General features: G+C 38.7%; 1 protein-coding gene across 2 annotated transcripts in view; it reads left to right on the top strand.

Moving 5' to 3' along the window:
* The window catches only part of CACNA1D (calcium voltage-gated channel subunit alpha1 D), a 398,008-nt gene that overhangs the window by 267,934 nt on the left and 113,659 nt on the right, over nt 1-16,415 (top strand). For both annotated transcript variants that reach the window (XM_054033680.1, XM_054033681.1), the window contains 9 exons: nt 2,238-2,398; nt 3,127-3,352; nt 3,496-3,703; nt 5,772-5,892; nt 7,133-7,247; nt 7,978-8,047; nt 8,835-8,904; nt 10,638-10,782; nt 12,557-12,686. In XM_054033680.1, the coding sequence (XP_053889655.1) occupies nt 2,238-2,398; nt 3,127-3,352; nt 3,496-3,703; nt 5,772-5,892; nt 7,133-7,247; nt 7,978-8,047; nt 8,835-8,904; nt 10,638-10,782; nt 12,557-12,686 (1,246 nt within the window). The remainder of the gene's footprint in view (nt 1-2,237; nt 2,399-3,126; nt 3,353-3,495; nt 3,704-5,771; nt 5,893-7,132; nt 7,248-7,977; nt 8,048-8,834; nt 8,905-10,637; nt 10,783-12,556; nt 12,687-16,415) is intronic.

Below are 16,415 nucleotides of genomic sequence, written 5' to 3'. Positions count from 1 at the left end.
AGTTCAAATTTCCACAGGTTTTTCTGAAGATGCATCACAGTGGGACATCAGACTTTGATGCCTCCCTCCCCCCCTTTTGTCTGTGTATGCACGCAATTGTGAATATTTTAGGAAGGAAAGAAAATATGTGCTGTACCCCTCAAATGAGACTTTGTTTTGTTTTATAACTGTAAGCTTGATTCACACTAAAGCCTGTCAACCCTTACATATGGGCCTAAAATTGCACACCCCTTGGGCTACATTTTCAGAAGGTTTCCTGGGTTTAGCTGTACTGTTTCTGTCAGTGGTCTCTGGGTCAGGCTATAAATCCATAAACACTGAAAATTTTGAAAAGAACTGTTGTCACTTCTTTACAAAACTTTCACTGTTTAAGGATTTAGAGCCTGATCCAATGACCATTGAAGTCAAATAGGAATCTTTCCATTGACTTCATAAATCAGGTGCTTGGAGATGACCATGAGTCCCCGCAACTGTTATGAGTGATCAAGCTCTTGGGGCCTTATCGTATTTTCATTGACTTCAGCAATGCAGAATTTTGCCCTAAGAGTAAAAAATACTGTTTTTTGCATATCCAGTCAGATAATATACTGATGATGGCTAAGCACATAGTTGGCAGGACCAGAGTGTTCTTGAACACACTGTCAAGTTAGTTCAATGCAGAGCTTTTTCTTCATATGATTATTATACTCTATAAGTGATGAAATTTTTCCATAACAGTAACCAAGCAATTGCTATTTTCCATAATCACAAGCATGAGTTTAAGGTGAGTGAAAGAACCTCACACACTGCTTGACTGTTTATTTTGCCAAGTTCATTTATTTTTATGAAGACACCATTACATATTGGATCTACCACCTGAGGCAGATTAGAACATTTCTAATTTTATATATACTAGGTATGGTACCTGCTGACTCAGGGCAGCAGAGGTAATTTTTATCTAATTATTTGTAGCAATTTATTTAAATATTATAGAGTGTAAACAAAAGAAATAGAAAAGTTTAGGGTCAGAAATAGCATCAGCTTATGAACGTAAATTGTAAAGTGCATTACAATATATTGGAGAAGGGCTGTACCCACACCCTTAAATCCAAACTCTTTCCATTTTGAAACTAGCGCCAGATCCCATTGCAGTCATAGGAGTCTTTCCACTGAGTCCGGTGGGGTTTGGATCAGAACGTTGGCATGGAACGTTGCCCCCGGTGTCCTGATATTTTCTTCATCTCATCTGGGTCTCCCTAACATTGTCTTAATATTAAGATTTATTATCCAAATCCACTCCTGTGGTTTTGGTTTTATCTATCTATCTATCTATCTATCTATCTATCTATCTATCTATCTATCTTATAAGGCCCTCGTTACTGTAGTATCTGAGTGCCTCACAATCTTTCATGTATTTATCTATCCACACAACACTCCTGTGAGGTAAAGTACTTTTATTCCCGTTTCATAAATAGAGAACTGAGGCACTAAAGAGTAAGTGACTTACCCACAGGAAGCTTTGGAGGAAGCAGAGAACTAACTCAGGTCTCCCAAGTCCTGTGGTAGCACCCTAACCATTGGACAATCTTTCCTTTCTGAGTCAACTCAATACTAGATGTGGCCTAATTTCCAACTTCAGTTTGTATGCATCAAAAATCTCATGAATATGCCCATCCACCACCCTAGGATTTCAGCCCAAGTTGGTAGTGTTCTTGGGAACAGTTGACGTTGTGAGAGTTCCATCATTATGGGGTAGTTTCTCACAAATTCATCTCATAAAATTTCTGCATTGTTTAATCCAAACCCAAACTGTATCCATGGTTCAACCTGAAATGCAAATTCTGATTCTTAAACTTAATCTGAATCTAGATCTGGTTTACGTAGATATAACTTGTTATGCAATGAAGTGCAATGCGATGTACTAGGTCATGCAATATTGAGTTGGCTTTGACAAATGCCCTAATCTAGTGATGTCACAATCTATTAAACTGTATGAAGATTATCTAGAAATGTTCAACACTAATTTGTTAAAGTTTTCATTTTTTGTTTTTTATTTGGCTCTGAACTTGAACAAAATTGTCATCTTTTTAGCTGCACTTGTTAGTAATGCACACAGCTGCCTGTCAGATTTCTTTCATAGTTTCATATATACTCACACATGTACACCCACAAATCTTCCACCCAACACAAATCTTTAAGTTCAAATACTGTAATATTTTTCCATAGAATAATGCATTTGCTTTTGTTCTAAATTTCAGTCGACGCTGGCGTCGCTGGAACCGATTCAATCGAAGAAAATGTAGAGCTGCAGTAAAATCTGTCTCGTTTTATTGGCTCGTTATTGTCTTGGTCTTTCTGAACACATTAACTATCTCTTCTGAGCATTACAATCAACCTGACTGGCTGACACAGATCCAAGGTACAAGCAAAGAACATTTTTCCTGTTTTTAACCACAGAAAAATGAAAGCTCTCCTTGATTACTTCTGTATTTTGCCATTTTGAAGTTTATTTGTTATCCTTCAGTACATCCGGGTTAAAGAAATCAATATAGGGAATGACCAAATGTTTTCTATTTCCACATCTGCAACACATCTTAATGACATAATGTACGGGCAAAAACCTACAGAGCCAAATTGTAAACATGTGCCATTATGCTTTAAGAACAGGAGTACTTGTGGCACCTTAGAGACTAACAAATTTATAAGAGCATAAGCTTTCGTGGACTACAGCCCACTTCTTTTTGCGGATACAGACTAACACGGCTACTACTCTGAAACCTGTCATTATGCTTTAGACATATTACCATTGTCAACCCATGTGATTAAAGATAAGGAAGGACAAATGCTAACTTGCACATCAGAATAGGCTGTGAATCTTTTTGCCTTAATTCCACTCTGGGTTTGAACTATGTTTTTAGCTGGGGTAATTTACACAATAAATTAGAATGATGTAGCATTTTTAGATCAAAGGGAGGGATTATATGCCTCATGCAAAAAATGGTGTCAAATGCAAAGCAATGTGTATTTCCCTCCAGAGAGATAAGATAACTGGCATGGAAAATGGATAAAAGTTAGTCAAAATATGAGATCTACAAAATAAATCAGAAGTATCTAAAACATTATAATTTTCTGAATGTTTTGTTCCAGATACTGCAAACAAAGTACTTCTGGCATTATTCACCTGTGAAATGTTAATAAAGATGTACAGCTTGGGCCTACAGGCTTATTTTGTATCCCTCTTTAACCGTTTTGATTGCTTCGTCGTTTGTGGTGGCATTGTTGAAACCATACTGGTGGAGTTGGAAATTATGTCACCCCTGGGAATCTCAGTGTTTCGTTGTGTTCGTCTTCTACGTATTTTTAAAGTGACAAGGTAAGATTATGAAATAATGCATTTTCCTGCTGCTAATTTTAGGGGTACTTGTATGGTGATCAGCAATTCTTTTGTAATATTTCATCACGCACTGTTCTTTTACAGTTTTTTTTTTGTGTTAACACACGCATTTTAATTTATAGGCACTGGACATCCCTGAGCAACTTGGTAGCATCCTTGTTAAACTCAATGAAGTCCATTGCTTCACTGTTGCTTCTGCTTTTCCTCTTCATCATAATCTTCTCATTGCTTGGAATGCAGCTGTTTGGAGGCAAATTTAATTTTGATGAAACTCAAACAAAACGGAGCACCTTCGATAATTTTCCACAAGCTCTTTTAACTGTATTCCAGGTAACTTTCTTTCACCCCCTATGAAACGTTTTACCTTTGAACAACAAAAATGTTTAGGTAATCTTGTCTCCTGAAAAAAAATCACAAATACTATTTATTCTGTTTACTTTAAGTAGCATTCTGCTCATTATATTCAGTACTCTGGTAATTTTGCACCATTTGTACCATTTGTTCCATATCTTATTTGATCTATCTATGCAACATAGCTTTCATGTTACTTCATTAAATTAAGTCTTCTTTGTCCATCAAAGACATGACTAGAAATAAAAACTGGAAGTTATTTAATTTGAATTAATATTTTTCCTGTAAGCTTGTTAACTGTCTGTTTTGTGGTAGATGTGTGTATTTCTAATGTTCAGCTACTTCTTAGTAGGATAAATTGAGAAACATTGTAAAAGTGTATATCTGTGTGAATCATATCACTTCATATCATAAAAAACTAAATATGGATTTCTTTAAAGGGACACTATCAGTTTATTGTATATATTTTAAAACATTCATATCTGTGTTACTAGTAACTGATTATTAAAACTAAAAGAATTCTTACAATCTAACGTCCTTTTCACTGTTTATGGTGTTTGTTTACTTTTTGTATTTCTCTTGGCTTGGGCAATGAAATTAGGCTAGTCTCTTCCATTTTTGATTCTAGTCATTTTCACATTTAGGGTTATAGGCATTAACACAATAGTGCAGTGTTTGGTTTGGGTGAATATTTGGCTGTGTGTCACAATTTCTATTCACTCAAATAGAGGTTCCATAGGATGATGCTTGAAACAAACAAAGAAAAAACTGTTTCCGATGAATTTAAAAATAAAGACATCCTAACGAGAAATATCTCTGTAAGTCTTAAATTTTCTAAAAAAATATTAAAAATAATGGGCCACACTTACCCTGATGATGTCCCTTTGAAAACTTAAGTCAGTGTTTCCAAACTCAGGGGGTTAAAGTCAGGCTGCTACATCCATATCCAGGCACCTAAATAAATGGCCTGATTTTCAAAGGTGCCAAGCTCCCACAGCTCCCAAGGAAGCTGCTGAATACTGAACAGCTTGGAAAAACCAGAATTCTTATTTAGGTGCCCAAATATGGACTTCGGAGAATGAAATAGTGGCCTTTGTCCGTGTATGACTTTCTTGCACAGTCACTGAATTATCTGGGGAGAGAATCACTGTGATGGGAGTATTTTGGGATAGAACTAACAGCTTCTAAATTGATGAAAAATATATACGGTATCCCTATAATCTGTGTTCTAATAATCAGGCTTCCCACAGTAATGCAAAATAAAGTGCTAAATGTATAGTAGACCAGCTGTAAACTATCCTCCACTTAACTAATCAACAAGTTCCTTTACATTTCATCCTTTGGTACAGCAGCAAAGTTGCAAGGAACAGTAGAAAGTAGGAAAATTATTCATTCTCCAATAGCATTTGAGCTCCAATTCAGTTTGAAACCCCCTCCATTTAAAGCAATATAGTAATGGTCCCAGTCTCCAGTTAAGACTTAGATTGGGACAATTTAATTTGAAGGTGTAACACACTATGATGTATAGTTTTGGAAAGGGTTTGTGGCCAACATTCTTTAAAAATGGGTGCCTAAAATTAGTCTCCTAAGCCATACTTCAGATCCTCAATGAGAGTCCAGATTTTCAAAGGTGCTGAGCATGGAGGCTTCAGTAGAAGCTGCTGTATATGCAGCGCCATTGAAAATCAGGCCACCTAGGTGCCTACATAAGAATTTAGGAGCTTAATTTTAGGCACCCTTTTTTTTTTTTTTTTTTTTTAGATCTTGGACCATAAGCGTAGACATACAGTTCATTGGCATAAATGCTTCATATAGATAAAAACCGGTAAAGCTAAACTAGGAGATGCTTATTTAAATGGAAATATTAAAATATTGTATAACAACAAACAGATTGCTACCGGGTTTACTATATAAAGCATCCTATACAGATTGATCAGTTAACAATTTCATGTTCTAGAAAATGGCTGTGTGTGTTGTGGACAGAGGAAACATAATCCTCTTTCAGTCTTTTGACTGTTGAGTCAGTAAAGATGATTTTGCTTGTTAGATTCTAACAGGTGAAGACTGGAATGCTGTGATGTATGATGGGATTATGGCATATGGTGGCCCATCGTCATCAGGAATGGTCGTCTGTATATACTTCATTATCCTCTTCATCTGTGGTAACTGTATCCTTTCATTTCTACAAGTGACACTGGCATTCACTGTAAGCATTTCTGAATAGAGCAGTAAATTTGTGCGTAAAGAGGACTGAACCATTATGACACTTAGGACACATACCTGCCCTTTGTGTAACTGAGTGAATCGCTGTGAACAGGTATGCACATTTTCTGTACTACATTTCTTCTAAACAGGAGCTCCCTCCTGCTCCCGTTCCCTTTCTCTACTTTCCCTAAACAAATCAGACCCCTGCCAGCTCCCTAGGCATCGCCATCTCACCACTCTGACAGGAACCAGCACATTTGCTCCTTCCTCCTCAAGTTGACAGACAACCTCATTTTGTCTGCTTGTCTTCTTTTGGCCAGCACCCCCCATCCTGATCCACAGAAGTGCTCTGAACTCCATGCCAGAATGTCCTATCCCTCCCTGATTCCACCTTGTTATTTCTGACAGTTTCTGAACAAATGACAGTGGATAGAAGTGGGTCACATTAGGGAATACATCTTACATTGCAGGGGGATCCTAGCAGAAGGAATATGAGCTGTTTGGGACTAGTTCCACACAAGTGTTCACCCTCCATGCCCCCGATCTTCCAAAAGCTCTCCTTTGTCCCCAGTATGGCATCTTTCAGTGGCTACCCAAAACTCTAGTAAGCTAGCATACAGTTCTCCTAAACACAAGTTAGTACTGAAAAGGTTAGGAGCCAATAGATATGGCAAAAATATTAAACTTCTTTTTACTATATTTTTATGCTGCTTCTATTGATATTCACACTTCATTGATGTGGGCTGAAGTACAGAACTTGACATGGAATGTAGTACATCTGGAAAATATTGCAGTGTAAAAATCAACATTTTGAAGTATCTGAATTAGTATCTAAAAACATTGTGTAGTAGGTGAAACTTGTCTATGCCCATGTAAACTTCAATTTCATTTCCTTTCAAAAATTCACTTTATAAATTACTAGTCTTTTGTTCAGCAGTCTGCTGTATATTCGTGTTGTGATAGAATCAATGGGCCTAAAGCATCACTAGCGTAACTCTGTTGGTTTAAATGCAGTTACAGCAGGCATTAATTTGGCCTGGTAAGTAAAGGTATTATAAGCAGTACATCCAGCTCTGTAAAGTTATATACTTAGTTTAGGAGCATGGGTTTCATGTCTCTCACCCTGTCATTTTTTCATACTGATAAGGAATAAACCAAACAGAGTGTGGTAATGCATAATGTCCTTAAGATTATTTGAATCAGATATCTTGCTAAATGTCTTTTTGGCCATTGCTGTGGATAACTTGGCAGATGCGGAAAGCCTGAATACAGCTCAGAAAGAAGAAGCAGAAGAAAAGCAGAGGAAAAAGAATGCCAGGTAAAATAGCACTGGGGTGCTAGATGGGAGTTCAGTATTCACCCACTTACAAGTGTGTTGATTTCTTTATTTGAATATCTTGACAGGGTTCATAGATTATTAATTTAAGAGAAAAGGAAAGAAGATATCATACTTGTTAACAAAGACAAATGAATGTGATTTTAATTTAAACTTGCCCAAAGATTTGGGATGATGGAATGAATGGTGATAACCATCTGAGGTTTAAACATTGGAATGTAGGATTCATTGTGCAATTAGAACATAATTGTATCCCTATATGTATATGTGCAACTTCCGTTCAGACCAATTCTGAAAACTTTACATAGACAACAAGCAAATCTTCCATTGAAGTCACTGTAGTCCCATGGAAACCATAGGAGTTGTGTGCATGAATCCAAGAGCACAGTTTATCCCTTAGTATTCCTATAAAGACCTTGCATCGCATTTTTAAGGGATTGGTTTCTTGAGTTATATTTAAAAGGATAATCTGTTGAATGAATCTAGTGCACTGGGATGAAACGCTTTTTATTACCTTTGTATGTGGCATGTCTTCTCTGTAAATGTCCCTTCAAATCAAGTACCTATATTTCCGTAGGCATGACCTCTTCATTTTTAATAGAGTGGATAGAATAGTTAACAATCATTCTTTCATCAGTCTTTGTTCTTTATTTAATGGGGTTTGTTGTTTGTTTTTGTTTTTCTTTCTTTTTCTTTTTCTTTTTTTTTTTAGAAAAGAGAGTCTGGAAAATAAAAAAGGTGACAAATCAGAAGGTGACCAAAAGAAGGCCAAGGATAATAAGGTGTTTATTTCTATAAAAATATTTTATCCTGTTAAAAAGTGGCTCTCTTGTTTATGCTAATAAGTTCTTTTCAACAAAGATGTGCACTGTGTGATTTATTTTTTAGGGCCACATTTTCTCCTAAGTGTTTTTCTCCCACATAAGGGACAGAAAACTGTCAGTGCACACAGGGTTTTCATTCTCACAGAACTGGCAAAGGGTTGGGACCACAGAACCTGCTGTTCACATGAGATCCATGCAGTTTCAGACCCCAACCATTCCTATGGATGTATAGCTCCTGGCAGAATGACTGTATCTGCTCCTCCTGATCCCCTACAACTTCACTGGGGAGAGGAGTTTTAGAGCATAGAGTAAGTTAACATTGTCAGTTTTAGCATAACCCATAGCTTTAGACTCTTGGTAGATTTCTGCTGGAAAAGTCCTTTAGACTATACTATAGAATTTTCAAACCACTCCATTTTCAAACCACTCCACTCCAAACCACTTCATAGAACCCTACTGGTTTTATCCCTATGACATTCTGCAGGTCTTTTTGCCTAAGTGTAGAATCACAAAAATGTACATGGGGGTTCAGAAATAGACTTTTAAAAAAGATTACAGCTTTCCCCTCTTGCCCACTTCCAAAGTGATCAACCATCATGGCTCTGTTGATACATTGAGAGAGTAAGCATGTACCTGGCTTCTCTGGTATTGAATAATTTGTTTTTGTTTTTTGGATCATCTAAATGCATCGATTAAATGCTGAAGTTGAATTTTCTTCTGAAGTGTCTCTTTGCCATCCCCATAGGTTACAATTGCTGAATATCGAGAAGGAGAAGATGAGGACAAAGACCCCTATCCACCTTGTGATGTACCAGGTATGCCAGCAAGACTATAAACATGTTTAAGTCAGTACATTGAAATATAAATGTAGGGTCACATTTACCATTACCTTGTCTTGATTCAGTTCCTTTAAAGTCAGTGGAATTAGACCCTCTGATGCCAGCAGGTATATTGGCCTATAGAATGCAGTGCTATTGCTTTTTCTGTAGCCCATTTAGTTAGTACACATAAAGTAAGATCATTAAAATTGTCAGTCTGATGGATAATCTAATAATACTTCTCTGTATTTGGGGCAGAATCTGGAACTTCATTGAAATGGTAGATGGCAAGGAATGTTCCAGAGAGAATGCTATTCAGGCCCTGTCATCTTATGCGCTTCTGATGGCTTCCTGCTAACACACATTTCAGTCAAAAATCAGGTTGCTTCTGTCTCACCAGCTGTAGAGCTGTTACATACATCCTACTACCTCCCACCCACTCTGTGAACACTTGATCTAGACACATTGGCAAGTGAGGACAGACGCAGGGATGTTAAGTGACAGGCTGCAATTTTATTAAACTTAACACAGGGAAGGGGCACTACCCACCTTGTTACCCATACTCTCACCTACCAGGCATTTTAAGTGGTTCCAGTGCAGGGGTTGGAGGACTCCTATCATATAACCCACAGGTTGGGATAGATTCTCCTCAGCCTAGCCCTAGGACTCAGCCTGCTCTTCTGAATCATTTCACACACCCCAGGAAGGGGACAGATGGTATTAAAACAGGGGGAACCTTGACCTATGAAGGCAACAAGGTGTCCTCCTATCCCATGAGTGCAAGGCCCATCAGCAAAATCCTGGGTCTTATACTTCTGGGAACCATCCTTTTTAGCCTTTTCACCAAGGCTAATGGTCCACTGGTTGCAACTAACATCCCTACTAAGTACTACCACTAATGACTGAATTCGATTCCTATTGAATCTAACTGTGCTTCGAGGATGCCGTGAGACAGGTGAAAAGACTACTAGGCCTCTGCCAGTTTGGCCCTAATGGGAAAAAAATATTCCTTCCTGACCCCCAAAACAAGCACTTGGTCAGACCTGCAGCATCTGCAAACACAGTCCCAAAACTACATCTACAGGAAGTGGGGATTGGGCTGCTGAAATAGAGCTCCACATGCCCCAGGGTAGGGTTTAAATTAATGAAAGGAGAGAATGACGGACCAATCAGCTCCTTATCTTCCCCTGCTGACCAATGAGTGGATAGAGGCTCTGGATGGGGGAGGGGTCACTTCCAGCATGTGCTGTCCTTTCACTTTCTAATGGGGCTGTCCCAATTACTGCCCATCTGGTTTTGCACTCACTGTGGCAGGTGAGTGGCATTAACATCCACCATTGTGCAGAGTCCATTTACTTGGACTTTATATACAGGAAAGTGAGAGGTTATGGGATGGGTGGAAGAAAAGCCACCAATCATTGCAAAAATTAACCGAAAGCCACTACCCCCTCTCCATCTGAGATGTGGTAAGGACTTTGACTCACTGCACTGACTTTCAATAGAAATTAGGCACTAAATGACTATGAAAAGCTCCCTAAAGAGTCCCTTTGGTGTGTAAATTGATTAGTGAAAGATATGTCCCTGACATCTATGGGAATGTTCATGTATTAATTAACAGATTTTTAACACCATCTGTTGAATATATATTTTAATACAAGCAATAATTGTATATTGTTATGAACAAAATTTAATCTTTTTTATTTTATAGTAAAAAAGTGTTTAATTTAAAGTAGGTGAAGATGAGGAAGACGAGGAAGATGAACCAGAGGTACCAGTTGGCCCACGTCCCAGAAGAATATCTGAACTAAATATGAAGGAGAAGATAACACCGATTCCTGAAGGGAGTGCCTTCTTCCTTTTCAGCAGTACCAACCCGTAAATATCACCCTTATAAATACCACTTCTATGCCCTGGGGTTTCATCACTGAAAAGCTAATTCTGCCCTCATTGAAGTCCAAAGCAGAACTCCCATTGACTTCAATGGGAGCAAGATTGGACCTAATATAATTCATTAAATAAATGAATTTGGTCCTTATGCCCCATTGGTATGGTGGTATTTTCCAAAATTCAGCATTGAAGAAAACAATGAAAGCAAAGATAAATAAAAATAAATAAATAAAAACAATAAAACCTGGATGCTTTAGGGAATTGGGATTGGGATATAGAGCCTTTCATCTCTAGGTATGATTCCAGACTTGGGCAGTAGTGAAGAAAGCTGTTTTGTTTGCTGATGGAAACTGTGACCATCTAGTGGCTGTTCGATTGTGCATGTGAAGTGAGTAGAGTCCATGTCATAAAACCATCAATGCAATTAGCAATCTCACCGGCAGTCTCGGCATACAGGTTAAAGAATGACTTGGCTTGGGAACAGAGTTACAATCTCACCACTAGAGGTCCTTCCAGGTCAGATTTGTGGAGCAGTGTATGTATGTGGCAGTTTATTCGACTGCTGTCCTCCTTGTATCGATTCACTTAATAAATGACTTCAGTCTCCAGACCTGTCAAGCAGCACTTTTCACAAAAAGACAAAATTCACTAAAAAAGAAAGTTATTGAAACGAAATAGTTTAAAACTTACACACATTCAACTTTAATTTAATAATAAATAGAGCTCTTCAGACATTAAGACCAGATTTCCAACGATGCTGAACACCCACAGATCCTGTTGACGTCAGTAGCCCAAAGTCATTATCTTACTGTCCTCACACACACCAAAAATCCTCTTGACTCCTGGGGACTTTTGTCTGCAAAGGGACTGTAGGATTGGTTTGTGGCTTTTCCTTCTCTAAGTAAAGTAGGTAGCTTCTGTTATCATGGAAGGTAATTAGCGGTACCAGAACATACAGAAATCCTCTATTTACTGACAGTAGAATAGATTCCTTAAAAACCCACTAACTTCTCACGGGAAGCTTTCAAAACGATTTCATTCTGCTGATTCTGCTTTCCCACTGATGTAAATGTGGAGTAACTCTATTGAAGTGTTCAGTTGGAATGAGACCTGAATTGGGTCCTATGACGCTAATCCTATGTAAAGCTGAAATCAGCATTACGTGGTGGCTTCCTAGTAGCAAGCACAATCTTGAAACAGCTGGTAGCCTCATTAGGAAATTCTGGTTTGAATAGAGCCCTGAAGTATCTAAATGAGACACTGGGCTCAGTCCAACTCCCACAAAGTCAATTTAGGAATACTTTAATTGGCTTTAATGAGAGTTGGCTCAGACTCATTGAGCCTGAAATTAAGCTTTTCCCATTGAGCCTGAAATTAAGGCTTTACTCCTGCATAGGAATATCTGCTAGCATGGACCCCTTTGCATGTGCACAGTGGGGCCCAATACTGGGGTTTTAAAAGAAACCTAAAGGAGTTAGGCATCAAAATCCCATTGAAAATCAGTGGGAATTGGGACCCTAACTCCCTTAGACTCCTTTGACTCCTAGCCTCAAAGTCTATGGGCCAGATTCTGAAATCCTTACCAACATTTAAATCAGAGCAGTTGCTCTGGATTTATCTTGGTATATGTGAAAGCCAAATCCAGCCCTGCTCTTAGAATTGTTACCATAATCATGGCAGAGAAGTTTAGAATACTTGCTCTTTGTGAGCCCTGCCTGCTATACATTATTTACACATGCGTATTTTTGTGTCTCTTTTTCAGAATTCGAGTGGGATGCCACAGGCTGATCAACCACCACATCTTTACAAACCTCATCCTTGTCTTCATCATGCTCAGCAGTGTTTCCCTAGCGGCGGAAGACCCAATTCGCAGTCACTCTTTTCGAAATAACGTAAGCAAAAATACGTAGCTGAGTCTACATAACACATTTTTAACTTATTATGCCTTCCTCCTGACTAAGAAGTAATCATTATGCTTGGAATATGCTTATTTTTATAGTGTAGACCTACATGATAGCACATTTTAACTAGTCTACATATATTTGATTTTTTTTTTTTGCTCGCTACACATTGTAAAATGTTAAGTATTTTACAGTTTTACAAAGAATACAATACTATTTATACTACGTGTACTAACTAGCATGGATCCCTTTAAAAAGTAATGCATGGAACAGAGAGAGCATATTTTAATTCTAAATGAATTTTACTTTTTATCTGTGTTGACATTATGGGTCTGATCTGAGTATTGGTGGCAGGATCAGGCCACATGTAAATAAAAAAATCAAATGAACAATTTAATTTTAAAAATTTATGACATGAAAAGCAGAACGTTTTAATTCATTTTAAAAAAGTGCTATTATTTGAATCTGATTTTGAATATATTTTCAGCTTATAAATGTACATTATACACCCTGACAACGAAAGAAAAAGGTACTAGGTAGAAATGTATCTGTTTTTGGAGAGCCACGTGTTACGTACATTGGTATGCAATTCATCTATGAATAGAAATCTCTTTTCTCTTGTTCTCCCACTTGCTTCTTTCATATATGCAAGAGTTATCTTATGATGAATCCACAGACATATGGACAGCCCTATCACTTCTGTGTATGAAGATATTCATACATTAACAAAGTAATACTGTTAAGCCGTTGCAGTCTGATTTTTAATGGTCAGCTTGAGAAATTCTTTCTTTCTTTCTTTCTTTCTTTCAAAATCAGAAATATAAAACCTCTGCTGTCTTCATCTTAAATGTCTGAAATGACCACTACAAAGTGGTTAGGTTAGATGTGATTTATACATATATTTTTCTACTTAAATAATTTTAAAACAGTAACCACAGAGTAAAAAAAAAAAATCACTATAATTCTAGGCACCCTGAAGGCTCCCATGTATAAATGGTTGGGTGAGCTACAATCCAACAAAAGTGTAGCTCATTTGTTAAGTAAATAACCATGTTACCTAAAAATGTCTCCCTATAGCTGAAACAAGCACTCTAGCCATCTTGAGTACTCTGTACTCTTGAGTTCAACTGAAGCTTTGCCTGGCACTTCTATACCATGCTGATGGGTGACCTTCTTCAAACTGAGTTAGATACAAGGAATGCATACTCAGGCCCAATATCATATCTCTTAACATTTCACCACTGCTGCATAACCAGTATTATTGGTGACATAAAGAAGAAGCCCCTCAGCTTCCTATCAACTTTATACACTTTATATAAGTATGAAATTGTTGTTACGAAGAAGAAATGTAAAGAAGCAACCCTATAGGGAATACCGTATAGGGAATTTTGGGTTGCTATGACTGAGCTTATATCACCAGGCCCCCTCTTTCTCCTGCATGTAGTTTGATGTATGGAGGCTGCTCTGTGGTTGCAATAGCCTCCTCAGACCCTGCAGAAGGAAGATGGGGCAGGATCAGAGTGGGATTGAATAGAGGCTCTGACCTCTTCCAGGCCACCGCAGGTGCATCTACACTGCAAATAAAGACTTGCAGCAGTGAGTCTCAGAGCCCAGGTCAACTGACTGGGGCTTATGACATCTATGCTACGGGGCTAAAAATAGCAGTGTAGATATTCAGGCTCGGGTGAGAGCCTAGCTCTGAAACCCAGAGGGGGGTGGAGTTGCTGTGTGGCCCACAGAACTTGGTGCTTGACATTAGAAAGAAATTAAAAAAAAAAAAAACTTAACTTTGTTTAGAGATAAAATGAAGTCAGAGCACACACACTTGTATTCCCTCATAAAATATTCAGTGGAGATATGTGCTTTTCCTATCTATACAATCTGGTTAAGTATATTCGTATAAATAAATCACACTGACAGATAAGGAAGAGACAGCAAGTAGCAAATCCTTGAGTGCCACCCACAGTATGAGACTTACTCTGGAAACAGTTTGAAGGGCTGAATACTGTCTTTTGCAGCTAGAAGAGTGCTGAGCAGATGTAGCTCCTGAATAGACAGGCTGTAAAGGATTACCCCTGTGCAGGGGACACACAGGCAGAACGCCTGAGGGAAGTGGAGGTGGAGACAGGTGTGCTCCTTGCCCTTGTTGCAAATATGTGCAGTGTGTTGCGCCCATACTCCTGCCTCTGGATTCTACATTGACCTAATGCATGCGACCATGCTTCCCACCAGTGGCTGGCTCCAGTGAGTAAAAGAACTTTCTAATTAGCGACAGCAACTGGTGCTGTTCTGTTAGCTCAGGTGGTAGGGACTTGTGGTTTGAAAGCTGAAGGTCCAGAAAGTGCTGAGAAGTTTGATCCTTGCTGCTGGAGGTGATAAGAATCTACAAATAGGGTCCAGCTCATTCTAAATGGCTCTCAAGCTGGGTCTTGAATTCCAGCAGGCCTCAGATCTGTTCAGCGCAAGCCTTGCTAATGCGGCTTCATGCACAGGATCACATCTCCTTTTAGAGGCTGACCCATGTGACTATGGAAGCCTTCTGCTCAAAGTTGAAGGAGTTACTTGGAAAAGAGGAGACTAAGGGGGGATATGATAGAGGCATATAAAATTATGAGTGGTGTGGAGTAAGTGAATAAGGAAAAGTTATTTACTTGTTCCCATAATATAAGAACTAGGGGCCACCAAATGAAATTAATGGGCAGCAGGTTTAAAACAAATAAAAGGAAGTTCTTCTTCACACAGCGCACAGTCAACCTGTGGAACTCCTTGCCTGAGGAGGTTGTGAAGGCTAGGACTATAACAGAGTTTAAAAGAGAACTAGATTAATTCATGGAGGTTAAGTCCATTAATGGCTATTAGCCAGGATGGGTAAGGAATGGTGTCCCTAACCTCTGTTTGTCAGAGGGTGGAGATGGATGGCAGGAGAGAGATCACTTGATCATTACCGGTTAGGTTCACTCCCTCTGGGGCACTTGGCATTGGCCACTGTTGGCAGACAGGATACTGGGCTGGATGGACCTTTGGTCTGTCCCAGTATGGCCATTCTTATGTTCTTAACTCAATTAGTAGTGTCCTGTGCTTTTGGTGTGAATGTCCTGGGTTTGATCCCCAGTGACAACCATGCTGTCTGTACCTATGCTATCATAGCCCATTATCTTAGTAAGAATGCAGGAAGAGAGACAGCTTGCCTTGGCTGTGTCTCTGACCCAGCAGGCCATACTTTCTCTGTGTGCTAGCTGACAAGCAAAAAATGTGCTACCCCCAGTGTTTTGCCTAGCTCCAGCACAGATATACTGAGGGGGGAAAGTGGTTCTTGGTGACCTCTTCCTTCCATTGCTAAAATTCAGAAGGCAAAATATGAAAACAAAATAAAACACTGTTGTCATGCTGCAGTGTAATGGTTTGCAATACTTCCTTCGATATTTTAGAATAGGTCTCTTGCCAGACTTTGTTGAAGGGCTTTACTATTTATATTCTTTCAGCTATTGCAGGAACCAGAAGCATCTGAGCTTTGGCTGAAAATGAAAAGTAGATTTCCCTGTGTCTAATCTAATATGGGCACCCTTTTCCCTGTTGTCCATTATTGAATTTTCCCTGCCATTTCATTAGCTGCTGATCACTGGTACCATCTTTCTGACCAGAAGAACAAATGGGTAGTTGTGTAATTCCCTTGAAAGGAAAACTAATATTGGATTGCATGTTAGTTGCCCTGGGTAGGTG

The sequence above is a fragment of the Malaclemys terrapin genome, chromosome 7 (assembly GCF_027887155.1).
Source record: "Malaclemys terrapin pileata isolate rMalTer1 chromosome 7, rMalTer1.hap1, whole genome shotgun sequence".
In the NCBI taxonomy this organism is placed as follows: Eukaryota; Metazoa; Chordata; order Testudines; family Emydidae; genus Malaclemys; species Malaclemys terrapin.
This window is presented reverse-complemented; position numbering and strand designations above follow the sequence as displayed.